Raw genomic sequence first — 26,927 nt, 5'->3', positions numbered from 1 at the left:
CACTTAGGGCAGTCTTTGACCAGGGACTCCCAGGTGTTGGTGGGGATGTTGCATTTTATCAAGGAGGCTTTCACCCGAAAGTGCACCTGACGAGTCTCCAGCAACCAATCGCGGGAGTTAAAAAAAAATCGAGACGTGGACGCGCGTGCGCACACGCAGCCGGGCCGGCAGTTACTCTTTTTTTTTAAAAAAAACCTCAAACAAACCCCATTGTGAGCACGAGAGAGGCTGGTGCGCCGGGGCGGGACTGAGCTCGAGGCCAGGCAGCGCCGCGCGCCGCTCTCTCTCTGTCTCTCTCTGTGTCTCCGCCCCCTTCCATCCAAGAGCCCCGCCTCCCCGTCCCGTCTGGTGCAGGCAGGTAAAGCGTATGACGTCACTGGGTGACAGGTGAGCAGCAGCGAGCGAGCCCGCCGCCCCTGCCCCCGCCCTCGCCCTCGCCCTCGCCCGGGAGTCGCAGTCCGCTCTCGGCGGAAATAATGGCTTCAGGCGGGCGGCCGGGACTCGGAGAGGCACTGCAGGCCCGGCTCCTCTCGGCTTTTTACTTTTACGCCTTCTCTCTTGTCCGCGGCGTCGAGGCGGTACCGGAGCCCGGTTTGTGGAGCCAGACGGTGGGGCCGGTGAGTGTTGACCGATTATGATCGTCATAAATATTTAATGTGGTGTTGCTGATGTGTTCACTCCCCAGTGCCGGCGGCGGCGGCGAGTCAGTGGCTTGCTGTGCTCAGACTCGGACTTATCCCCAGCCTGGCGGTCCGAGCCGGCCTGCGACGCAGAGAGAGAGAGAATGTGTGTATGTGTGTTGGCACAGCCTAAACCCAGGACTGGCCGCAATGATTCCTGAAACAACGTTGAGGATGGTGCAGACAGTTGGTCTGGGGTTATTCGGGGTGATGAACTGGAAGGGCTGTCTGCAGCTAATCAATCACATGCACAAGAGTCACAACCAAAACACTTCCCATCAATGTTGTCCTGACCATTTAAATCATGCATTTTAAATATAAGTATATGAATGTGTGTGAGTGCAAAATAGACGTCCATAAGTAGGAACAACTTCCTCAAGATGAGAAACCATGGCGAAAAGCCATCCAAGAAGGTGCCTTCAACGATGAGGCCTGTCAAACCCCAGATGAGGAAATCGCACTTTAAAAATCAAGATCTTCAACTTGATGTATCCAGCATCCGCTGTTCAATCTGCAGAAGCTCATTTCAAGAAAAAATGGGTCTCATCAGTCACCAGAGAACTTGGCTGCACAAAGTAATATCCTGGTTGTCTTTGATATATAACTCAAACCAGACACTGTCGTGTTCAGTAGCTGTTGGATAATATTTTGGAGTGCCATTCGATTTTGAGACGTTTTAAGTAGTGTTGCGATGTAGTTCAGAAGCATTGGTAGGAGTGAATTGATTGCTGAGTTTAATTCCAGGAATGTGCTCGACTTGTAATTTGTGAGTGGCAGACATGGGTGAAGATTGTAGCGATCTTTCTCGAGTGAAATTATCCTAATTGTGCATTGGTAATGGTATTATGTGGTATTATGCCAGGCAACCCAATTGTGCCCCCCCCCCCCAAAATTGTTTCTCCTGGTCAATTCATATAATGGATATAGTATCATACAATACAGAAGCAGGCCATTTGGCCCATCGTGCCTGTGTCAGCTCTTTGAAAGAGCTATTCAATTAGCCCCAGTCCCCTTCCCTTTTCCCATAGCCCTGCAAATGTTTCCTTTTTTGAATCTTATTATTGAATCCTTGTATTAATATTTCAGAAACCTTTGTATGTCATTTAACAAGCGTGGAAAAAGTAGGATGTCATTGGCAGGGTGGTATAGGTTTTATCTTTGTGGTCACATAGGTACATACCATGTAGCCTGAAGGACACAAAGATTAAATCAATTTTCCCGTTCAATTCAATATATATCCCTGCCTGACACTAACAGATCTTGGTGTCCAGATTTAATATCTATCCATTACGGAAAAATGGTGCTAAAAACTGCCCTCTTCAATTTCTTGGATCATAAAATTCAAACGGGGCAACCAGAAAATAATAAATATAAATGTAAATAGGACTGAGTTGCCTGGGCTTTGAGAGACAGATTGCTAGGAATGGAAGGCTGCACATTTGACACTCGTGACGCAGGGCAGGGGAATTGAATTTCAGCGTGCCTAAATCATTAATGGCATTGGCCATAATCTTCGAAGTTCACAGCACAGCAGATGGCCATTTGGTCTATTATGTCTGCTAGAGCATTCCAACCATTCCCTATGACAAAGATTTTTGTGCTCCAACAACTCTTTGTAAAATAATTTTATTCTAACCTCTCATCATTCTCTTAGTGACAAATTTAAAGTGACGACACTTCATCACTGGCTTCCAAGCAGAGGAAATAGTTTTCCCCTGTTCATTCTGTCAAAACTCTTCATTACTTTTAAAACTGCTATTAAACCCTCTTCGTCTTTTCTATACCAGTGGAAATAGTCCCAGTATCTCAAGGTTCTACTCATGACTATAGTTTACAGTTTTGGTAAATTTGCGCTGTACACTCTCTTGGGCTTTCTACTTCCACCTCTTACACTGTGCACCTTCACTCCTGCCTCAGCCCATCTGGAACATAGGAACAGGAGTAAGAAAGACATTCAGGTCTGCTCTGCTATTCAGTTAGATCATGGCTGATCTGTACCTCAGCTCCATTTTCCTGCCTTTGCTGCACATCCTTTGATGCCTTAACCTAACAAATTTCTATTGATCTCAGTCTTGCAAGCTCTAATTGATCCAGCATCCACTGCTTTTTGGAGGAGAGTGTTCCAAATTTCTAATGCACTTTGTATGAAAAAGTGTTTCCTGAGTGACCTAGTTCTACTTTCTCCCACCAGAGGGAAATAGTTTCTTTGTATTTACCCTATCAAATCCTTTTAACATTTTAAACAACTTGATCAAATCACCCCTCAATCTCCTAGACTCAAGAAATACAAGCCGCGTTTATGGATCCTGAATTCATTTAATCCTCTAAGCCCTGGTATTTTTTTAATTTATTCATTTACGGGCTGTGGGTGTCACTGGCAAGACCAGCATTTATTGCCCATCTCTAATTGCCCTTGAGTGGCATGCTAGGCTATTTCAGAGGGCAGTTAAGAGCCAACCACATTGCTGTGGGTCAGGAGTCACATATAGGCCCGACCAGGTAAGGACAGCAGATTTACTTCCCTGAAGGACATTAGTGAACCAGATGGCTTTTTATGACAATCCAATAGTTTTATGGTCACCATTACTGATACTAGCTCTTTATTCCAGATTTATTTAATTCATTGAATTTAAATTCCACAGCTGCCATGGTGGGATTTGAACTCGCGTCTCTGGATTATTAGTTCCAGGCCTCTGGATTACGAGTCCAGTAACATGACTGTGTGCTGCACCCCCTCCAAGGCTAATAAATCTTTCCTGAGGTGCGGTGTCCAAAACTACAGAAGGCATCTAACCAAGGGTCTATATAACTGAAGCATAACTCCCCCACCCCCATCAATTGAAATAGCTAACATTCCATTCGTCCTTTTTGTTTGCTTTTTGTATCTGTTTATTGACTTTTAATTTGTGTACTTGGACTCCCAAATTTCTTTACTCCGACAATTCCTAGTTTCTCACCGTCTGCTGCTGAAATTCTCATCCTTTGTCACTTCCAGACTTGACTGCTGTCCAGGCCGGCTTCAAATCCTCCATGCTCTGCAGACTTCTGATAATTCAAAACTCTAATTCAAAACTCTGTTGCCTATATATTATCCCATATTAAGTCCTTCTCGCCCATCACTCCTGTCCTCGCTGAGCTACAATGGCTACGGACCCGCAGCACTTCTAGTTTAAAATTCTCATCCTCATGTTTAGATCTTTAATGGCCTTGCCCATGCCTATCTCTAAGCTCCTCCATCCCTACAACCCTGCCCAGAACTGTTTGTCTGACATATGCCTCCTTGCATCCCCCCCCCCCCCCATTGCCCCGCCATTGGTGGCTGTGCAATGCTCATGCTCTGGAATTTCCCCCCTCAAATACTTTGCCTCTCCGCCTCCCTCTACTCCTTTAAGATTCTTTGTACGTCCCGTCTCTTTAACCAAGCTTTTTGTCACCACCTCCTTTTAAGACGTTTCTTTCGAGTTACCTCTTTGACTAGCCTTTTGGTCACCAGGTCTAACATCTCCTAATGTGGCTCGATGACAGACTTTTTCTGATAACGCTCTTTTGAAGTGCTTTGGGACATTTTACTATGTTAAAGGTGCTATATAAATGCAAGTTGTTATAATGGGGCACCCAGAACTGTGCATGGTACTCTTAACTGTGACATAAACATTTTTCTGTAAAAATTATTACTTTACTCTTGGCCCCATTTATAAAACCCAGAATTCTATTGGCCTTTATGACTTTTATCTATCTGCATGTCTTTTCAGGAAATTATACAGTTGAACTCCCAAGGTGTCTTAGTTCATCCCATATCCTTCATTCTCTTTCCATTAAGTGTATACTCCCATTTCTTGTCTTTCCTCCCAAAACATATGACCTCCTACTTAGAATCCTGCAGTACAGAAGGCCATTCGGGCCATCATGCTTATACCAGCTCTTTGAAAGAGCTATCCAATTCGTCTCACTCCTCTGCCCTTTCCCCATAGCCCTGCAATTTTTTCCATTCAGGTGTTTATCCAATTCCGTTTTGAAAGTTATTATTGAATCTGCTTCCACCACCCTTTCAGGCAGTGCATTCCAGATCGTGGCAACTCATGTTTAAAAACAAAAATCCTGATCTCGCCTCTGGTTTTTTAGCCAATTACAGTACATCCATGTCTTCTGGTTGCCAACCCTTCTGCCATTGGAAACAATTTCTTCTTATTTCCTCTATCAAAACCCTTCATGATTTTGAACACCTCTATTAAACCTTCTCTGTTCAAAGCAGAACAGTCCCACAATATCTACATTAAATTGCACCTGCCACTTTCTGTGCCCATCTACTTTTGTGTCATCAACACATTTTGAGACTGTTTGCTGACGCAAGTCCTGATCATCTATATGTACCAATAACAAAAGTGCACCCGGCACTTTCAGCCTTTCTTCAGTCCGAGCAACACCTATTTACCCGAACTTTTTCTTTCCTGTCTGTCAACCAACCTTTTATCCATACTGCTATATTTCCTCTTAGACCTTATGCCTGCACTTTTCAAACAAGCCTCTTGAGACATCTTATCGAATGCCTTCTGAAAATCCTTATACACTATGTCTATTATTTCCATGATCTATCCAGTCACTTCTGAAGAAAAAACGCTTACATTTGTCAAACAGACTTTGCCTTTGAGAAATCTGCTGATTGTCCTTGATTTACTCATGGCTTTCTTTAAATGGTTACTAACTTTATCTTGAATTTTGGATTTTAAGACTTTGCCCATAACTGATGTTAGACTCACTGGTCTAGTTACCCAGTTTATCCTTTTATCTCTGCGAACAAGGATCTTGCATTGGATAGGCATGGTTTACATATTTTAGGAGGATTGCAAATTGATGTCCATCTGCTATCTCCTCTCTGACTTCTTTCAATAGCTGATGATGAATCAAGGCACGGTGATTTTGTTTCCACCTTGAGTTTTGCTGCATCTTTCAGAACCAATTTATTTTCTACACATGGCTCTATCAGTTGTTTTACATCCTCCTCTTTGATAAAGTGCCACTTACCAGCAAAGTTGAAGCCCACGGAATAAAAGGGACAGTGGCAGTATGGATACAAAATTGAGTAAGTGACAGGAAACAGAGTAGTGGTGAGGCAAGTATACAGTGGTGTTCCCCAGGGGTTGGTTCTAGGACATATATTAATGCCTTGGACTTGGGTGTACAGGGCACAATTCCAAAATTTGCACATGATACAAAACTTAGAAGTACAGTGAACAGTGAGGAGGATAGTGATAGACCTCAAGAAGACATAGATAGGCTGGAGAAATGGGCAAACACATGGCAGCTGAAATTTAATGCAGAAAAGTGCGAAGTGATACATTTTGGTAGAAAGAATGAGGAGAGGCAATATCATTGTTGGTGGAAGCAGATTCAATAATAACAGAGCAGAGTAGCACTGGTGTAAGTGTAAACCACAAGGTGATAGGAAGGGACAATATGTATGAATATAAAGAGGCTGCAGGAATTCCTAAAAATCATGGTTTAAAAACTAGTATTAAAATACTTTACCTAAACGCACGCAGCATTCGAAACAAAGTAAATGAGTTGACCGCGCAAATTATTACAAATGGGTATGATTTGGTGGCCATTACTGAAACGTCATTGCAGGGTGGCCAAGACTGGGAATTAAACATATATGGGTATCTGACAATTCGGAAAGATAGACAAGAGGGGAAGGGAGGTGGGGTAGCTCCGTTAATGAAGGATGATATCAGGGCAGTTGTGAGAGACGATATTGGCTCTAATGAACAAAATGTTGAATCATTGTGGGTGGAGATTAGAGATAGTAAGGGGAAAAAGTCACTGGTGGGCGTAGTTTATAGGCCCCCAAATAATAACGTCACGATGGGGCGGACAATAATCGGGAATAATGGAGACATGTGAAAAAGGAACGGCAGTCATCATGGGGGATTTTAACCTACATATCGATTGGTCAAATCAAATCGCACGGGGTAGCCTTGAGGAGGAATTCATAGAATGCATACGGGATTGTTTCTTAGAACAGTATGTTACAGAACCTACAAGGGAGCAAGCTATCATAGATCTGGTCCTGTGTAATGAGACAGGAATAATAAACGATCTCCTAGTAAAAGATCCTCTTGGAATGAGTGATCACAGTATGGTTGAATTTGTAATGCAGATTGAAGGTGAGGAAGTAGTGTCTCAAACGAGCGTACTATGCTTAAACAAAGGGGACTACAGTGGGATGAGGGCAGAATTGGCTAAAGTAGACTGGGAACACAGATTAAATGGTGGCACAATTGAGGAACAGTAGAGGACTTTTAAGGAGCTCTTTCATAGTGCTCAACAAAAATATATTCCAGTGAAAAAGAAGGGCGGTAAGAGAAGGGATAATCAGCTGTGGATAACCAGGGAAATAAAGGAGAATATCATTAATTAAAAACCAATGCGTATAAGGTGGCCAAGGTTAGTGGGAAACTACAAGATTGGGAAAATTTTAAACGACAGCAAAGAATGACTAAGAAAGCAATAAAGAAAGGAAAGATAGATTACGAAAGTAAACGTGCGCAAAACATAAAAACAGATAGTAATAGCTTTTACCTATTTTATATATAACGGAAAAGAGTGACTAAAGTAAATGTTGGTCCCTCAGAAGATGAGAAGGGGGATTTAATAATGGGAAATGTGGAAATGGCTGAGACCTTAAACAATTATTTTGCTTCGGTCTTCACAGTGGAAGACACAAAAACCATGCCAAAAATTGCTGGTCACGGGAATGTGGGAAAGGAGGACCTTGAGACAATCACTATCACTAGTGGGGTAGTGCTGGACAGGCTAATGGGACTCAAGGTAGACAAGTCCCCTGGTCCTGATGAAATGCATCCCAGGATATTAAAAGAGATGGCGGAAGTTATAGCAGATGCATTCGTTATAATCTACCAAAATTCTCTTGACTCTGGGGAGGTACCGCAGATTGGAAAGCAGCTAATGTAACGTCTCTGTTTTTTTAAAAAAAAAAAGGGGGCAGACAAAAGGCAGGTAACTATAGGCCAGTTAGTTTAACATCTGTAGTGGGGAAAATGCTTGAAGCTATCATTAAGGAAGAAATAGCAGGACATCTAGATAGGAATAGTGCAATCAAGCAGATGCAACATGGATTCATGAAGGGGAAATCAAGTTTAACTAATTTACTGGAATTCTTTGCGGATATAATGGGCATGGTGGATAGAGGTTTACTGATGGATGTGGTATATTTAGATTTCCAAAAGGCATTCGATAAGGTGCCACACAAAAGGCTACTGCAGAAGATAAAGGTACGTGGAGTCAGAGGAAATGTATTAGCATGGATCGAGAATTGGCTGGCTGGCAGAAAGCAGAGAGTCGGGATAAATGGGTCCTTTTCGGGTTGGAAATCGGTGGTTAGTGGTGTGCCGCAGGGATCGGTGCTGGGACCACAACTGTTTACAATATACATAGATGACCTGGAAGAGGGGACAGAGTGTAGTGTAACAAAATTTGCAGATGACACACACATTAGTGGGAAAGCGGGTTGTGTAGAGGACACAGAGAGGCTGTAGAGAGATTTGGATAGGTTAAGCGAATGGGCTACGGTTTGGCAGATGGAATAAAATGTTGAAAAAATGTGAGGTCATCCACCTTGGAAAGAAAAACAGTAAAAGGGAATATTATTTGAATGGGGAGAAATTACAACATGCTGCAGTGCAGAGGGACCTGGGGGTCCTTGTGCATGAATCCCAAAAAGTTAGTTTGCAGGTGCAGCAGGTAATCAGGAAGGCGCATGGAATGTTGGCCTTCATTGTGAGAGGGATGGAGTACAAAAGCAAGGAGGTCATGCTGCAACTGTACAGGGTATTGATGAGGCCGCACCTGGAATTCTGCATGCAGTTTTGGTCACCTGACTGAAGGAAGGATATACTAGCTTTGGAGGGGGTACAGAGACGATTCATTAGGCTGATTCTGGAGATGAGGGGGTTACCTTATGATGATAGATTGAGTAGACTGGGTCTTTACTCGTTGGAATTCAGAAGGATGAGGGGTGATCTTATAGAAACATTTAAAATAATGAAAGGGATAGACAGGATAGAGGCAGAGAGGTTGTTTCCACTGGTCGGGGAGACTCGAACTCGGGGGCACAGCCTCAAAATATGGGGGAGCCAATTTAAAACCAAGTTGAGAAGGAATTTCTTCTCCCAGAGGGTTGTGAATCTGTGGAATTCTCTGCCCAAGGAAGCAGTTGAGGCTAGCTCATGAAATATATTCAAATCACAGATAGATAGATTTTTAACCAATAAGGGAATTAAGGGTTATGGGGAGCGGGCGGGTAAGTGGAGCTGAGTCCACTGCCAGATCAGCCATTGGATAAATACCTGAAGGAATAAAAATTGCAGGGCCACGGGGAAAGGACGGACGTGTGACTAACTGAAATGTTCGCAGAGAGCCAACATGGGCTCGATGGGCTGAATGACTTCTTTCTGTGCTGTAACCATTCTATGATTCTAGTCCACTTCTCCCATAATTTATAAAAACGGATGTAACATACTTATTTAATATCTCTGCCATGCATATATCCTCCACAATTATAATCTCTTTCTTCCCTAAATAGTCCTACCCTCTCTAACTATATTTGTCAGGAGGATCATTATTACCGTGCATCCCATGCAACTTCATATGGCCTCATGCGGATCCATAGAAACATTGAAAATAGGTGCAGGAGTAGGCCATTTGGCCCTTCGAGCCTGCACCGCCATTCAATGAGTTCATGGCTGAATATGCAACTTCAGTATCCCATACCTGCTTTCTCGCCATTCCCCTTGATCCCCCTAGTAGTAAGGACTATATCTAACTCCTTTTTGAATATATTTAGTGAATTGGCCTCAACAACTTTCTGTGGTAGAGAATTCCACAGGTTCACCACTCTCTGGGTGAAGAAGTTTCTCCTCATCTCGGTCCTAAATGGCTTACCCCTTATCCTTAGACTGTGACCCCTGGTTCTGGACTTCCCCAACATTGGGAACATTCTTCCCGCATCTAACCTGTCTGAACCCGTCAGAATTTTAAACGTTTCTATGAGATCCCCTCTCATTCTTCTGAACTCCAGTGAATACAAGCCCAGTTGATTCAGGCTTTCTTGATATGTCAGTCCCGCCATCCCGGGAATCAGTCTAGTGAACCTTCGCTGCACTCCCTCAATAGCAAGAATGTCCTTCCTCAAGTTAGGAGACCAAAATTGTACACAATACTCCAGGTGTGGCCTCACCAAGGCCCTGTACAACTGTAGTAACACCTCCTTGCCCCTGTACTCAAATCCCCTCGCTATGAAGGCCAGCATGCCATTTGCTTTCTTAACTGCCTGCTGTACCTGCATGCCAACCTTCAAATGAAAGGATCCAGTGAAAGGGCACCAATGCAATGGGAATAGCTGATTGCTGATCAATTTATCAGGTGTCAGTCTTAGTTCATTGAGTTAGAAGGTCGTGGGTTCAAGGCCCTCTCCAGAAACTTGAGGTCATAATTTAGTGCAGTATAGAGGGAGTGCTGCACTGTTGGAGGTGCTGTCTTCCAGATGTGATGTTAAACTGAGACCCTGTCTGCCCTCTTAGGTGGTTGCAGAAAATCACATGGTTCTATTTGAAGAAAAGCAAGGGAGTTCTCCTGATGTCCTGACCAATATTTATCCCTCAACCAACATCACTAAAAAAGAACAATCTTATTGCTCATTGTGGGATCTTGCTCCTTGCAAATTGGCTGCTGCACTTCCCTACATTACAATAGTGACTACACCTAAAAAGTACTTCATTGGCTGTAAAGTGCTTGGGACATTCTGTAGTCACAAAAGGCATAGTATAAATGCAAGTTAATTTTTCTTGTCAACTTTTTATATAACCTACTGCAACCATGCCTTTTCATGATCGTACTTGTGCCGTATTGACACCAGATTAAGTAGGTAGCATTTAATATCTGTCGAATATAATGCACAGGGCTCAACAGTCTTTTCATGGCCCATGTAAGACAAATGTCGTTCCTGATTCTTGTCCATTTCACATGTTTACAAAAACACTTACTATTTCAGTTTCACATTGTCTACAAAGGTCCAGATGTATTTACATAGAAAGTACAGGATGAAGACTTAAAAAAGACTAACCTGTAAGCTAATCTAGTTCACTGCCATTAATGATTATGTAGATGTGCTTCAAGGAGATCCTTTTGCACTGTTATCCTAGTGCACCTGCTGTTGTGAAGTGGGTGTCCATGCAACTCAAAAGCCTTGTCAATATCTAAAATTGAACTGATTGAAACTGATTTTTAGAGATATCTGGGACAGGTTCTTGCTCTGGATGTTCTTGTATTTCTTTAAATGTATAAAAAGATAATCCTGTACATTTAAAACAAAATTAAACTATCAACAGGAGCATTGATTTCAAATTGCTCAAATTTCTGTATCTAACTTGCTGCCTAGGTAAATACAGGAAATTGTGAATTGAATTATGTGAAGTGAGATGATGGTAAATAGAGTTAGTAGTGTGCTATTTGGCTTTAGGTGAGTGATGTAAGTTTTAGAATTGCTAATCCCGAAATTCTGTTGCATTCTACAAATCCAAATACCCTGTTTCATGGTGGTGCTGCACACTGGAGCACAATATGGCTTCTTATTACAGCCACATGGGTTGCAGGCTTAACTTTTCCACCCTATGGAACAGAGGGAGAGTTTTCCCCACTTCCCAAGCTTCCTGACAGTAGTTGAGAACAACAGAATGAAATAGTGGGGAGAAAATTGCAGTCGGAGACTTCCTTTGTACGAACGCCTCCAACCCCCAAAAAAATCTACGAAAGTACCTAGTGGTCCCGGAGGAACATAGGATTCCGGTTGGAGGCCTAGATTTGCTGTGCATGCAACGGGAAGATGTCTTTCATGTACGTACGCTGGAATCACATGGGCCTGGACCACCAGTCACTATGCAGTATTGATAAAAATGGGAACTCTTGTTTGTACGAGTTCCCATTACTATCAATGAGAATAACTCACTAAAACACCGAAACACAGCGTAATAAATAAATAAAACACCTTACATATTTAAAATTAATTGAAATTAAATGTTTTAGAAAAAATATTTATTTGGGGGAATTTTTTTGTGTGTTTTAATAGTGTTAAAAATCAACTTGCCTTAATGGACAGGGTTTTTAATATAAAAATGAGTGATTCAATTTAATTTTTATATGTTTTAAAACTCTTATGCTGGTAAAAGTAAGCTTTGCGCTTGCTTTTACCAGGCGTAAAAGTTTGAAGGACATTCGCTGGGCAAACAGCCCAATCTCTCCTGTGCGAATGTCCTTCTCCCGGGGATGCGGAGGATCTGTCTAGATAAATCTTGACAGATCGGAAAAGCTGGTTGACGGCGCATGTGCATCAGGCCCCGAAAACTGGCTTTTGTGAGGCCCCGCCGGGTCCATGCGCACTTCGTACGGCTGAATATTTAGCCTTATGATTAAAAATGAAAGTTCAGTAGGTTGAAGTCTGGATGAGAAGTGTTCAGGGATAATCTTTAATGCTTCTTGTATTGGTAGAGAATTTGTGATAAACTACAAGAATTGGAAGTAAACGTGGCTAATAAAAATGTTGAAGTAATTGAAATCGGTTCGAGCCGTACTTGGAAACGGTGTTGAATGTTATGCAAAGCTGGATCTTGAGATAAACGGAGAAGTGATATTATTGGAGGATGACAAAATAGTCATCAACAGGGAATATGGGACAAGAGAAGCAGTATTGGTAAAATAAATAATTGGGACACCAAAGTAAAAATTGTCAATTGATATCAACTGCCAGTTTAAGATAAATAAGTCCGGTGGAGAGAGGTTCTCAGGAAAGTAATAAAAACTACAGGGAAATAATCGTGGGATTTTGGTATCCCAGAGGTATATTTAGAAAGACCAGGAATTAAAGAGAGGAGTAAAACCGTGATCAATTTCATAGTGTTACTGTGCAACAGCTTCCTAACACTGCGCGTGAAGCAGAGTATTATAATGGATTAAGTTTGCCATTTAACAATCCACTAAAAATGATCAACTAGGAAGTGCGAGAACATTTGTATTGAAACGATCATTGTGGAGTTAGTTAAGTTTAACGTTGCTGAGGCTCATGCTAAAAACAGCAGCCTATTAAACTAATCGTTGAAATTAATAAAGCTACTTTTGACAAAATTACAATGTCGTTTTGAATAATATGTTCCAGAAAAATTCTGTGCCTAGGTGTGTACGGTGGACATTTATCTGCATCAGTTGATAATTCTAGTTTTTAAATTGGCTCATACAAACCATCTGCAAAATTGTGTTTTTTTTCAAAATTGTAATGCTGCCATTTATATATGAAGAAGTCACGAGAAATTAAAAAATTTTTTTTGATAACCCTCGCATATTTTCCAGGTATGTCAAAACTCTTGCAAATTTTCCAAGTATGTGGAAAAAGTGATCTCTTTTAACCTGCTGAATAGATTTAGATCAATAAGATCTTCAGCGTTTATTCACTCGTCAAGAAACAATGAACGAATTTTACCATAAGCAAAAATCCACGATTTCTGTAGCAAACCTCAAAACATTTTTGGGTATTATGTACAAAGAGGAAACTGAGACAATTTTGACACATTTCACTACTTTACACCAAGGAATTTGAAGAGCTCAACTAAGGCTGCTAAAGGGATACAATTGTCAGTAAAATATAATTGGTTCATTACTTTTTCTGTGTTTGCCAATAAACTAATGCTACTGTAAGGTTTGTACCTGTACATGACTTTATTTTGTTGCAAAATCATGGGCATCTTTTCTGTACTGTTTCTCTCCCTGAAATGCAAACAAACATAGAAACATAGGCCCCAAGTTTCGCCATGATTTGCTCCTGATTTTTAGGAGCAACTGGTGTAGAACGGAGTATCTTAGAAATCGGAATTCTCGCCATTTAGTTTGCTCCAGTTCTAGTCAGTTAGAACAGTTTCACTTTGGAACAGAATTTCTTTTTCAAAAGGGGGTGTGTCCGGCCACTTACGTCTGTTTTCAAAGTTTTGTCAGTGAAAACTTACTTCAAACTAACTTAGAATGGAGTAAGTGAAGATTTTTGTACGCTCGAAAAAACCTTGACTACACTTTAGAAAATCAGGCGTAGGTTACAAATTAGGCGTAGGGAATGGCAGGGGGCGGGGGGGAGGGGGGGAAGGGAAGTCATTAAATTCTACAATCAATCCTTAGTTATACTTATACAAATATGATACAAATAAATCAAACTTGAATAAAAATTTATAAGCAAAGAAAATATTAAATAAACCATCTTCCTACTTGTGTGAAACAGCAGCAGCATTCGAGCTGCTGTGCTTCAGGCAGGCCTTTCATGTTGGAGACAGGCAGGGGTGTGGCGTCATTGTCTCGACGGCAGCGGTAGGCGGGAAGCAGCCTTCGAGCTGAGCTGCGGTGCTTGAGGCAGGCCATCCTTCATCTAAATCATTGATGTATATTGTAAATAGCTGGGGTCCCAGCACTGAACACTGCGGCACACCACTGGTCACTGCCTGCCATTCTGAAAAGGACCCGTTTATTCCGACTCTCTGCTTCCTTTCTGCCAATCAGTTCTCTATCCACATCAATACATTACTCCCAATACCATGTGCTTTAATTTTGCACACCAATCTCTTGTGTGGACCTTGTCAAAAGCCTTTTAAAAGTCCAAGTACACCACAGCCACTGGTTCTCCCTTGGTCACTCTACTAGTTACATCCTCAAAAAATTCCAGGAGGTTTGTCAAGCATGATTTCCCTTTCATAAATCCATGCTGACTTGGACCGATCCTGTCGCTGCTTTCCAAATGCACTGCTATTTCATCTTTAACAATTGATTCCAACATTTTACCCACCACCAATGTCAGGCTAACCGGTCAATAATTCCCTGTTTTCTCTCTCCCTCCTTTTTTAAAAAGTGGTGTTACATTCGCTACCCTCCAGTCCATAGGAACTGATACAGAGCCAATAGACTGTTGGAAAATGATCACCAATGCTTTCACTATTTCTAGGGCCACTTCCTTAAGTACTCTGGGATGCACACTATCAGTCCCTGGGGATTTATCGGCCTTCAATCCCATCAATTTCCCTAACACAATTTCCTGACTAATAAGGATTTCTTTCAGTTCCTCCTTTTCGCTAGACCTTCAAACTCCTAGTATTTCCGGAAGGTTATTTGTGTCTTCCTTAGTGAAGACAGATCCAACCTCCTTGTAGATCAATAAATTCTACTACCTGGAGTTTAGAAGAATGAGAGGTGATCGAATTGAAACATACAAGATTCTTGAAGGGGATTTACAGGGTAGATGCTGAGAGGTTGTTTCTCCTGGCTGGAGTGTCTAGAACTAGGGGGCACAGTCTCCGGATTAGGGGTAGGCCATTTAAGACAGATGAGGAAGAATTTCTTCACTCGGAGAGTTGTAAATCTTTGGAATTCTCTGCACCAGAGGGCTGTGGATGCTGAATCTTTGAATATACTCAAGGTAGATAGATAGATTTTTGGAGTTTAGGGGAATCGAGGGATTTGGAGATCGGACGTAAAGTGAAATTGAGGTTGATGATCAGCTATGATCTTATTGAATGGCGGAGCAGGCTCGAGGGGCCATAGGGCCTAGTCTTGCTCATATTTCTTATGTCTTAATTGCTAATTTTAAATCAGAGATTTACATTTTTGTTAAAGATATTGAGGGATATGGGACAAAGGCAGTTGTAACAATAACTTGTATTTATATACCGCTTTTTAATGTAGCGAAACGTCCCACGGCACGTCACAGGAGTGTTAGGAGATTTTTAAAAAATTGACACGAGTTGCATCAGTAGAAATTAGCGCAGATGACCAAGAGCTTGGTCAAAGAGATATGTTTTATGGATCGTCTTGAAGGAGGAAAAAGAGGTAGAGAGGCGGGAAAGTTTAGGCAGGGAGTTCCAGAGCTTGGGGCCTAGGCAACAAAAGGCACGGCCACCAGTGGATGAGTGATTATAATTGGGGATGCTCAAGAGGGCAGAATTAGAGGAGCGCAGATATCTCGGTGGTGTGGTGGAAGGGGGCTGGGGCTGAAGGACATTAGAGATAGGGAGGGGCGAAGCTATGGAGGGATTGGAAAATAAGGATGAGAATTTTGAAATCAAGGCGTTTCTTAACCAGAAGCCAATGTAGGTCAGCGAGCGCAGAGGTGATGGGTGAGTGGGACTAGGTGCGAGTTAGGGCGTGGGCAGCCGACTTTTGGATCACCTCTAGTTTCCGTCGGGTAGAATGTGGGAGGCTCTTGAGTGTTGTGGAAGCTGCATTCAAACAGGCAAGTGGAGGCTATTCTATCACACTCCTGACTTGTGCCTTGTAGATGGTGGAAAGTCTTTGGGGAGTCAGAAGGTGAGACACTCGCTGCAGAATACCCAGCCTCTGACCTCTTGTAGCCTCCACTTATATTTATGTGGCTGGTCCAGTTAAATTTCAGGTCAATGGTGACCTCCAGGATGTTGATGGCAGGGGATTTGACAATTGTACTCTTGTTGAAGACCTAGATATATATTGTGTGCTTGTGTAAGATGCTTTTTCTTTCCTGTCTTGGTATTTTTGACCAATGCTTATGATTCAATTTTTCCTTTCAGAACCATAAACCACTGGTGTTTACAAAAACAATGTTTAACGAAACAGAAATAGCACTTCAAGGTAAGTTAGGTTTAACTTGAACCTAGCTTGTGCTTTTTTTTCCAACGGATAGTTAGTGTGTATACAGCAGTTAAGTAGTCAACAATAATAAGTTGCATGTGCAGACATGGCAGCAGGCAAATGTTGTTTTAAGCCTTTTTTGGTTTCTTTGTAATTTTGCAATGAAGACCTAAAATCCTGTTTAGTCATGCAAATCGTAACTTCTGTGAAAGGACTTGATATTTTTTGCATTCCCTTTTTAGCTGTCTCTCTTGGCTTCTTCAGCTGCTCGATGTGAAACAAGTCTTTCTAAGCCTGGTAGTTTTGAACCTGCAATCTACCATTAGTGAGAACTTGAATTCTAGAAAGAAAATTCAACATCTAACTATTTTATTCAGCTTGTATAGTTTCTTTTTAATTATAATTTTGTGTTTCAAAAGAAACTACTCTCAGTGATAGCTAAAGTACTCGAGTCCACCAGTTTAGAATTTTTATAAGATTAATTGAGAGAGAGAAGATATTTTTCTTAAATTTTAATTATTTTGGTGAAGTTTATGATTAAAGTGAAAGATGTCTACACTGGGAAAGTTGAGTCGAGAACTCTATTGAGGTATAGATTATAGCTCAGTCTTGCTGTGGGAATACTTTGTGCCTGTGCTACTTCCCGCTTTTTCTTGAATTACCTGAAAAATATGGCACTCTTTAGCTGAGAGGAGGGCACAGATGACCTGCTCCCATCTCTGCTAATGACACTCTAACCAGTCAATAGGTATGCGAGAATGACTTGCGATGATTTGCTTCCTTTTCTCCATCGTGTGACAGTATCGTCCTCATCCTCCTCAACATCTCTGCAGCTTTTGACACGGTTGACAGCACTAAACTCTTATAATATCTTTCCTACGTTGTCCAGCTCAGTGGGACTGCCCTTCCTCTGTTCCATTATTACCTTTCCAACCGTAATTGAAGTATCTCTACCAGTGGCTTCTCTACCCACCTCCTGTATTGTTGCCTCAGGAGTCACCAAGTCTGTATCCTTAGCCCCCACCTCTTCCTCATCTGCATGTTACCTCTTGGCAACATAATCTACATACGGTCAACTTCCACATAAGAACATAGCAGGCCATATGGCCCCTTGATCCAGCTCTGCCATTTAATACGATTATGGCTGATCCGATCATGGATTCGGGTCCAATTTCCTACCCGCTCCCCATTACCCTTTATTCCCTTATCGGTTAAGAAACTGTCTCTCTCTGTCTTACATTTATTCAATGTCCCAGCTTCCACAGCTCTCTGAGGCAGCAAATTCCACAGATTTACAACCCTCTGAGGAAATAAATTGCTTCATATCTTGGTTTTAAATGGGCGGCCCCTTATTCTAAGATTATGCTCTCTAGTTCTAGTCTCCCCCATCAGTGGAAACATTCTCACTGCATCCATCTTGTCAAGCCCCCTCATAATCTTATATGTTTCAATAAGATCACCTCTCAATCTTCTGAATTCCAATGAGTAGAGGCCCAACCTACTCGACGTTTCCTCATAAGTCAACCCCCCTCATCTCCGGAATCAACCTAGTGAACCTTCTCTGAACTGTCTCCAAAGTAAATACAGAAACCCAAAACTGCACGCCGTATTCCAGGTGTGGCCTCACCAAAACCTGTATAACTGTAGCAAGACTTCTCTGTTTTTATACTCCATCCCCTTTGCAATAAAGGCCATTGTTGTTAATTTAAGGGTATCTAAGGGTTAAGTCATAGCAGGAGAGCTCGGTCACGTGATATGCTCCTCCTCTACCATGTGGGAACTCGGGGACACTTCCGGTGTCCCTGACGACTACATCCGCCTCCAGCTCCTGACGGACCGCATTGTGGAGTTGGAGCTGAGGGTGGATTCACTCTGGAGCATCCACGATGCTGAGAATGACGTGAGTAGCACGTGTAGCGAGTTGGTCTTATCGCAGGTGAAGGGTCCACAGCCAGATAGGGAATGGAAGACCAGCAGGAAGAGCAGTGCAAGGACAGATACACCGTTTTGAGTACTGTTGAGGGGGATGACTCATCAGGGGAGGGCAGCAGCAGCCAAGTTCATGGCACCGTGGCTGGCTCTGTTGCACAGGAGGGCAGGAAAAAGAGTGGGAGAGCGATAGTGATAGGGGATTCAATTGTGAGGGGAATAGATAGGCGTTTCTGCGGCCACAACCGAGACTCCAGGATGGTATGTTGCCTCCCTGGTGCAAAGGTCAAGGATGTCTCGGAGCGGGTGCAGGACATTCTAAAAAGGGAGGGAGAACAGCCAGTTGTCATGGTGCACATTGGTACCAACGACATAGGTAAAAAAAGGGTTGAGGTCCTACAAAACGAATTTAAGGAGCTAAATTAAAAAGTAGGACCTCAAAAGTAGTAATCTCGGGATTGCTACCAGTGCCACTTGCTAGTCAGAGTAGGAATCGCAGGATAGCGCAGATGAATACGTGGCTTGAGCAGTGGTGCAGCAGGGAGGGATTCAAATTCCTGGGGCATTGGAACCGGTTCTGGGGGAGGTGGGACCAGTACAAACCGGATGGTGTGCACCTGGGCAGGACTGGAACCAATGTCCTAGGGGGAGTGTTTGCTAGTGCTGTTGGGGAGGAGTTAAACTAATATGGCAGGGGGATGGGAACCAATTCAGGGAGACAGAGGGAAACAAAAAGGAGACAAAAGCAAAAGACAGAAAGGAGATGAGGAAAAGTGGAGGGCAGAGAAACCCAAGGCAAAGAACAAAAAGGGCCACTGAACAGCAAAATTCTAAAAGGACGAAGGGTGTTAAAAAAACAAGCCTGAAGGCTTTGTGTCTTAATGCAAGGAGTATCTGTAATAAGGTGGATGAATTAACTGTGCAAATAGATGTTAACAAATATGATGTGATCGGGATTACGGAGACGTGGCTCCAGGATGATCAGGGCTGGGAACTCAACATCCAGGGGTATTCAACATTCAGGAAGGATAGAATAAAATGAAAAGGAGGTGGGGTAGCATTGCTGGTTAAAGAGGAGATTAATGCAATAGTTAGGAAGGACATTAGCCTGGATGATGTGGAATCTATATGGGTAGAGCTGCAGAACACCAAAGGGCAAATAACGTTAGTGGGAGTTGTGTACAGACCTCCAAACAGTAGTAGTGATGTTGAGGAGGGCATTAAACAGGAAATTAGGGGTGCATGCAATAAAGGTGCAGCAGTTATAATGGGTGACTTTAATATGCACATAGATTGGGCTAGCCAAACTGGAAGCAATACGGTAGAAGAGGATTTCCTGGAGTGCATAAGGGATGGTTTTTTTAGACCAATATGTCGAGGAACCAACTAGGGGGGAGGCCATCTTAGACTGGGTGTTGTGCAATGAGAGAGGATTAATTAGCAATCTCGTTGTGCGAGACCCCTTGGGGAAGAGTGACTATAATATGGTGGAATTCTGCATTAGGATGGAGAATGAAACAGTGAATTCAGAGACCATGGTCCAGAACTTAAAGAAGGGTAACTTTGAAGGTATGAGGCGTGAATTGGCTAGGATAGATTGGCGAATGATACTTAAGGGGTTGACTGTGGATGGGCAATGGCAGACATTTAGAGACCGCATGGATGAAATACAACAATTGTACATTCTTGTCTGGCGTAAAAATAAAAAAGGGAAGGTGGCTCAACCGTGGCTATCAAGGGAAATCAGGGATAGTATTAAAGCCAAGGAAGTGGTATACAAATTGGCCAGAAATAGCAGCGAGCCCGGGGACTGGGAGAAATTTAGAACTCAGCAGAGGAGGACAAAGGGTTTGATTAGGGCAGGGAAAATGGAGTATGAGAAGAAGCTTGCAGGGAACATTAAGACGGATTGCAAAAGTTTCTATAGATATGTAAAGAGAAAAAGGTTAGTAAAGACAAACGTAGGTCCCCTGCAGTCAGAATCAGGGGAAGTCAGAACGGGGAACAAAGAAATGGCAGACCAATTGAACAAGTACTTTGGTTCGGTATTCACTAAAGAGGGCACAAACAACCTTCCGGATATAAAAGGGGTCAGAGGGTGTGGTAAGGAGGAGTAATTGAGGGAAATCCTTATTAGTCGGGATTGAAGGCCGATAAATCCCCAGGGCCTGATGGACTGCATCCCAGAGTACTTAAGGAGGTGGCCTTGGATGCATTGACAGTCATTTTCCAACATTCCATTGACTCTGGATCAGTTCCTATTGAGTGGAGGGTAGCCAATGTAACCCCACTTTTTAAAAAAGGAGCGAGAGAAAACAGGTAATTATAGACCGGTCAGCCTGACCTCAGTAGTGGGTAAAATGATGGAATCAATTATTAAGGATGCCATAGCAGCGCATTTGGAAAGAGGTGACATGATAGGTCCAAGTCAGCATGGATTTGTGAAAGGGAAATCATGCTTGACAAATCTTCTGGAATTTTTTGAGGATGTTTCCAGTAGAGTGGACAAGGGAGAACCAGTTGATGTGGTGTATTTGGACTTTCAGAAGGCTTTTGACAAGGTCCCACACAAAAGATTAATGTGCAAAGTTAAAGCACATAGGTTTGTGGGTAGTGTGCTGACATGGATTGAGAACTGGTTGTCAGACAGGAAGCAAAGAGTAGGAGTAAATGGGTACTTTTCAGAATGGCAGGCAGTGACTAGTGGGGTACCGGAAGGTTCTGTGCTGGGGCCTCAGCTGTTTACACTGTACACTAATGATTTAGACGAGGGGATTAATTGTAGTATCTCCAAATTTGCAGGTGGCAGTGTGAGCTGCGAGGAGGATGCTATGAGGCTGCAGAGTGACTTGGATAGGTTAGGTGAGTGGGCAAATGCATGGCAGATGAAGTATAATGTGGATAAATGTGGGTTATCCACTTTGGTGGTAAAAACAGAGAGACAGACTATTATCTGAATGGTGACAGATTAGGAAAAGGAGAGGTGCAACGAGACTTGGGTGTCATGGTACATCAGTCATTGAAGGTTGGCATGCAGGTACAGCAGGCGGTTAAGAAAGCAAATGGCATGTTGACCTTCATAGCGAGGAGATTTGAGTACAGGGGCAGGGAGGTGTTGCTACAGTTGTACAGGGCCTTAGTGAGGCCACACCTGGAGTATTGTGTACAATTTTGGTCTCCTAACTTGAGGAAGGACATTCTTACTATTGAGGGAGTGCAGCGAAGGTTCACCAGACTGATTCCCGGGATGGTGGGACTGACCTATCAAGAAAGACTGGATCAACTGGGCTTGTATTCACTGGAGTTCAGAAGAATGAGGGGACCTCATAGAAACGTTTAAAATTCTGACGGGTTTTGACAGGTTGGATGCAGGAAGAATGTTCCCAATGTTGGGGAAGTCCAGAACCAGGGGTCACAGTCTAAGGATAAGGGGTAAACCATTTAGGACTGAGATGAGGAGAAACTTCTTCACCCAGAGAGTGGTGAACCTGTGGAATTCTCTACCACAGAAAGTAGTTGAGGCCAATTCACTAAATATATTCAAAAGGGAGTTAGATGAAGTCCTTACTACTAGGGGGATCAAGGGGTATGACGAGAAAGCAGGAAGGGGGTACTGAATTTGCATGTTCAGCCATGAACTCATTGAATGGCAGTGCAGGCTAGAAGGGCCGAATGGCCTACTCCTGCACCTATTTTCTATGTTTCTATGTTTCTATTCCATTGGTCTTCCTGATCACTTGCTGTACTTGCATACTTTTGTGTTTCATGCACATGTACCCCCAGGTCTGCTGTACTGTGGTACTTTGCAATCTTTCTCCATTTAAATAATAAGTTGCTCTTTGATTTTTTTCTGCCAAAGTGCATGACCTCACACTTTGCAAGATTATACTCCATCTGCCAAATTTTTGCCCACTCACTTAGCCTGTCTATGTCCTTTTGCAGATTTTTTGTGTCCTCCTCACGCATTGCTTTTCCTCCCATCTTTGTATCGTCAGCAAATTTGACTACGGTACACTCTGTCCCTTCTTCCAAGTCGTTAATATAGATTGTAAATAGTTGGGGTCCCAACACTGATCCCTGCGGTACCCCACTAGTTACTGATTGCCAACCTGAGAATGAACCATTTATCCCGACTCTCTGTTTTCAGTTCGTTAGCCAGTCCTCTATCCATGCTAATGTATTACCCCCAACCCTGTGAACTTTTATCTTGTGCAACAACCTTTTATGTGGCACCTTGTCAAATGCCTTCTGGAAGTCCAAATACACCACATCCACTGGTTCCCCTTTATCCACCATCTATGCTAATGCCACCCAGCTGTACTTCCAGACCAATTGTCTCGACGCCTTTCACTACCTCTATGTTGTCAGACTGCTTGCTCAGCATCCAGTTTTGACTAAGATTCACTTTTCTCCTCCTAAACATTGGGAACACTGAAAACATTGACCCCTGCCACAAGCTCTGTACCTTTGCTACCGACCCCATCTCCCTTAGACAGATCGCAACCTCTGCTTCCTATTCAACACTGAATTGAGCTTCCAACCCCATATCCTCTCCTTCACAAAGACGGTCTGCTTCTATCTCTCTACCATCATCTACCTGCACCCCTATGTCAACTCATCTGCCACAGAAACCTTGACCACTTTCTGATTTGATTACTCCAGTGCTATTAATGTTGATACTGGATTCTTTTCCCTTCAATCTGTTTCAGCGAATTCACTGACACACGAACCCTTTTACTCTTAGCAACATAAGACCTTTATTCTGTAGATACTCCGCCGGAACCTGTCAAGATAAAAGGGAACACTCTCGATTCGAGTCTGTCCACCTCTCTCCTGACAAGTTACGTAACAGTACAAAAACTCAACACTTATACATTGTTACAGCAGAACACATTTGAGTGACACTCAGTTTATACAATCATTGGTCGATTTCCCCCATAGCATACCCAATTGCAGGCTAACAACTCTCCAAATAAGGCGGGCCCTATGGATGTGTTTACAGTTTTGGTCTTACAAGCATTTCCCTATTTTACGGCTGGTTATAGCAGCCCCTCGTCTGACTCATGTCTGACTTTTGCTTTTTCGCGTAACTCGTGTTTGACCACAACTCTGAGTAACCCCTTTTTGTGCTGACATTGTAGTTATCACAGCTTGACATCTTTGGTCAGCCATTTACCCATGATTCTTTCTAAAAGCCATTCTACACAAACTATTCTTCATAAACTATTCTCTTATTGCCTCTTCTCCTTCGATACACGTTCGCTGCCTTGCTATATACATTCTCATTCTGACTGACCTCTGTCCTCTTTTTGTCACTCCTGATATCTCTTGGGCTTGACTTCTATTTTTTCATATGCCGCTAAGTCCCTTGGGATGGTTTACTGTGCTAAAGTACTATTTAAATGCAAGCTGTTGTTATAATCAAGTTTCATAATACTTTGGAAATTAGAAAATAAATTTACATAGTGACATACTGGAAAATTGGTTTGTATTTACCCATTTTTCGGAACTCCTCGTGGTACCGGAGTAATTCAATATTTGTAATGGAGATCGAAGGTCAGTAGATATCTGTCGTGATAATCTTTACTCTTAACATACCTGTGTAGTTTAACATTTCACCTGGGTGGACATCCAAGTTATACAACCATTCAGGTCATGCTAACCAAATACAAAGTCACTCTTGTATTCAGTTTCGCTCAATTAATTGTGTGGCTGGAATCCTTAACATTGATGTTGGTTACAAGCTAGATGGTGATTTGATATTGATGTCAGTTATATCAACTGGTAATTTTGTTTCCTCAATGCTTAATTTCCTGAATCACCTTTATTCCACCTTGTACATACGTGTAGAACTTTGTGGTTTGTGGTATTCTAAAATGTCCTTTTATAATTTTCTTTTCCCCCTTTATAGTTGTTTCATTCAAATGCCCTGAAGCAGTATCGTTAACTGTTGAATGGTACCTCAGATATTACCCCTGCCTCAATGAATTTAATAATATTAATGTAAGTATTCTTAGAAAATATTTTGTGTGCAGACTTCGAATGCAGGAAGTTCTTATCCCTTTTATATACAGTCTCCTCTTTCCAATGGGAATGCAAACAACCTGAGTAAATATCCAAAGTACAACACAGTAGTAATGTTATATGAGACACTAAATTTAGATAAGGAATATCTGACTTCTGTGAATTGTTAACAATAATATTTTGGACCAAGATTACAATGTGAAACGTCTTGCTATATTAACCAGTAATACTATATCTGCGAGCGTTTGGAAAGCACAATCTTGAGGGGGCAGAATGGTTGTAGGGGCATAGTCTTTTGTAGGTGCAAGGTACTCTTGTTAGGAATTCATGCCCATGAATCACCAAAAGATCCACACCAATTAGTTAAAGGGGTTAATTGGAAAAAAGTATTTATTATTCAAATATTCACCGTTCAAAGGAGGTCAGGTTACTCAGAAGCTCTTTCTCTAGACTGGAGTGCAAATTTCTTTAAAAGTAAATCTGAGTTTGGTTGCACACACTAAACCTGAAATTCTAACCACAGTCTGGAGCATGTTGTGAAGTCGACAAGTGATAATTACAACTGGCAAGTGATTATAAGATCTCCCATAACTTGATTCATATTACTTTTTTTTATTTTTTTGGAGCACTTCAGCAGTCAGTGAGATTTGGTACCTTATTGCAAAGAGCACAATTTATGACCGATCTAGTTGGCTTTCTATGTTCTTTCTCTTTGTTAGGATATATATGACAAAAGATTTTACAGCAGTGATATTAGCAATAGTCTTGAACCTCACCCATTAAGTAAAGGACAATACATTGAACGCAAGACTGAAAATATTGTTTGCAATGAAGAAATTCAGGTCTTCCCTAAATTTAATGTGAGTATATGAAAGAAGTGTTAAATTTCATTAATTATTTAAATTGGGTCCTGTCCTTCAGTCCAGCATATCTTAATTTTACACCTCTGTTTCAGATGAGCAAAAGTCTTCCAAAATCTGTGGTGGTACAGACTCCAACTACAAATGAGGTAATGCATTGGCTTTGTTTTTATTTTAGCCACAACTGTGTTCCAGTTGGGGGATGCCTATTTTATAGCCAACTTTAACTCTTAAAGTACTTTAAAAGGTGTTATGGCCGGGATTTTGCTGTAATAATAACGGCGAAGCTATGATCAGCCTGATGGCATCTTCTGGCATCCGCACATGCACAGTTAAATGTGGAAATCCAGACATTGCTGTCAGATACCTTGCTCCTCCGCCGGGTCTGTTGTTGCAGTCCTTGCTGATAGACTCTACACTGAAATCATTGTAATGGCGTGAACTTGGGATCTAAGGACATAAGAAATAGGAACAGGAGTAGGTCATATGGCCCCTCGAGCCTGCTCCGCCATTTAATAAGATCATGGCTGATTTGATCATGGACTCGGCTTCACTTCCCCGCCCGCTCCCCATAACCCCATATTCCCTTATCATTTAATAAACTGTCTATTTCTGTCTTAAATTTATTCAATGTCCCAGCTTCCACAGCTCTCTGAGGTAGCGAATTCCACAGATTTACAACCCTCCGAGAGAAGAAATTTCTCCTCATCTCAGTTTTAAATGGGCGTCCCCTTATCCTCCGATCATGCCCTCTAGTTCTAGTCTCCCCCATCAGTGGAAACATCCCCTCTGCATCCACCTTGTCAAGCCCCCTCATAATCTTAAATGTGGGATACTTACCCACTAGTTCCACACTAAAGATGGCTGAAAAAGATGGTTTGTGCATTAACAGTAAGTGAGATTTTAACAGTGTAATGTGATAATTACTGCAGAACAACCTCACTGGCCATGAAAAATTAATTTCACAACTGTGGAGTCTCATGCCCTCAGAAGAAAATTAATGTTGCAGATTTTAAAAAAATTAAATGATTTGAAAAAAAACTTTGTTTGTCTATGATCTCTTTCCCTTAATCCCATCTGTATTTCCCAATTTTTATTTTGCTTTCTTTATATAATTTAAATCTAATTTATATTTCCTATTTTATACTTTATGAACTCTGTGTGCATCAGTCAGGATGGTTGAAGAGCCCCGCTGTATCTTGCCCTGTCCACAGAAGCCACAAATCTCCTGGAGAAGGCGCTGCGCTGAAACAGACTCTCCATCACAGGAAGTCTCCTCTCTAAAGCCTGTCAAAACATTGTGGGCACCTGTCAGTGAGGTGAACGATTAGTGCCGCTCCTTCGCTGCTAACAGGAATATATGGGCCAAAGTTTCGGGCTTTCTCACCCCTCTTTATTTGTGTTCCATCATCAGACCTGTGTCCCCTTATGATTGTAAACTTATCATCTTGGATGAACTGTGAAGGAGGTTGGCAATATGACTCTTTCATTGAGATAATTTGCACAGGATGCCACATGCCATCCTGCCTCCAATAGGTGGAAAAATAGTACATAGTCTAGTTTTATTTTTCAGGCTATTTATTTCTAAGAATTAGGATTATACAGAAACTGATTAAAACAGTAGGAAACTAATTAACACTCGTAAAACACAACACACATTTGACTTCTCAGAATAACTTAATATCTCCTTCACAGTCCCATAAAGTGAAAGACTTCCTGTTGTGATGTT

At 42.1% G+C, this 26,927-nt stretch overlaps 1 protein-coding gene across 2 annotated transcripts in view; it reads left to right on the top strand.

Moving 5' to 3' along the window:
- Positions 1 to 205: 205 nt before the first annotated feature.
- Positions 206 to 26,927, top strand: part of tmem87b (transmembrane protein 87B) — a 95,646-nt gene continuing 68,924 nt past the window's right edge. For both annotated transcript variants that reach the window (XM_070885750.1, XM_070885749.1), the window contains exons 1-5: positions 206 to 617; positions 16,325 to 16,385; positions 24,226 to 24,317; positions 25,058 to 25,198; positions 25,294 to 25,347. In XM_070885750.1, the coding sequence (XP_070741851.1) occupies positions 477 to 617; positions 16,325 to 16,385; positions 24,226 to 24,317; positions 25,058 to 25,198; positions 25,294 to 25,347 (489 nt within the window). In that variant the 5' untranslated portion in view covers positions 206 to 476. The remainder of the gene's footprint in view (positions 618 to 16,324; positions 16,386 to 24,225; positions 24,318 to 25,057; positions 25,199 to 25,293; positions 25,348 to 26,927) is intronic.

Source organism: Pristiophorus japonicus, chromosome 7, assembly GCF_044704955.1.
Source record: "Pristiophorus japonicus isolate sPriJap1 chromosome 7, sPriJap1.hap1, whole genome shotgun sequence".
Taxonomy (NCBI): Eukaryota; Metazoa; Chordata; class Chondrichthyes; family Pristiophoridae; genus Pristiophorus; species Pristiophorus japonicus.
Note: the sequence above shows the minus strand (reverse complement) of the source record. Positions and strands in the feature narration are given on the sequence as shown.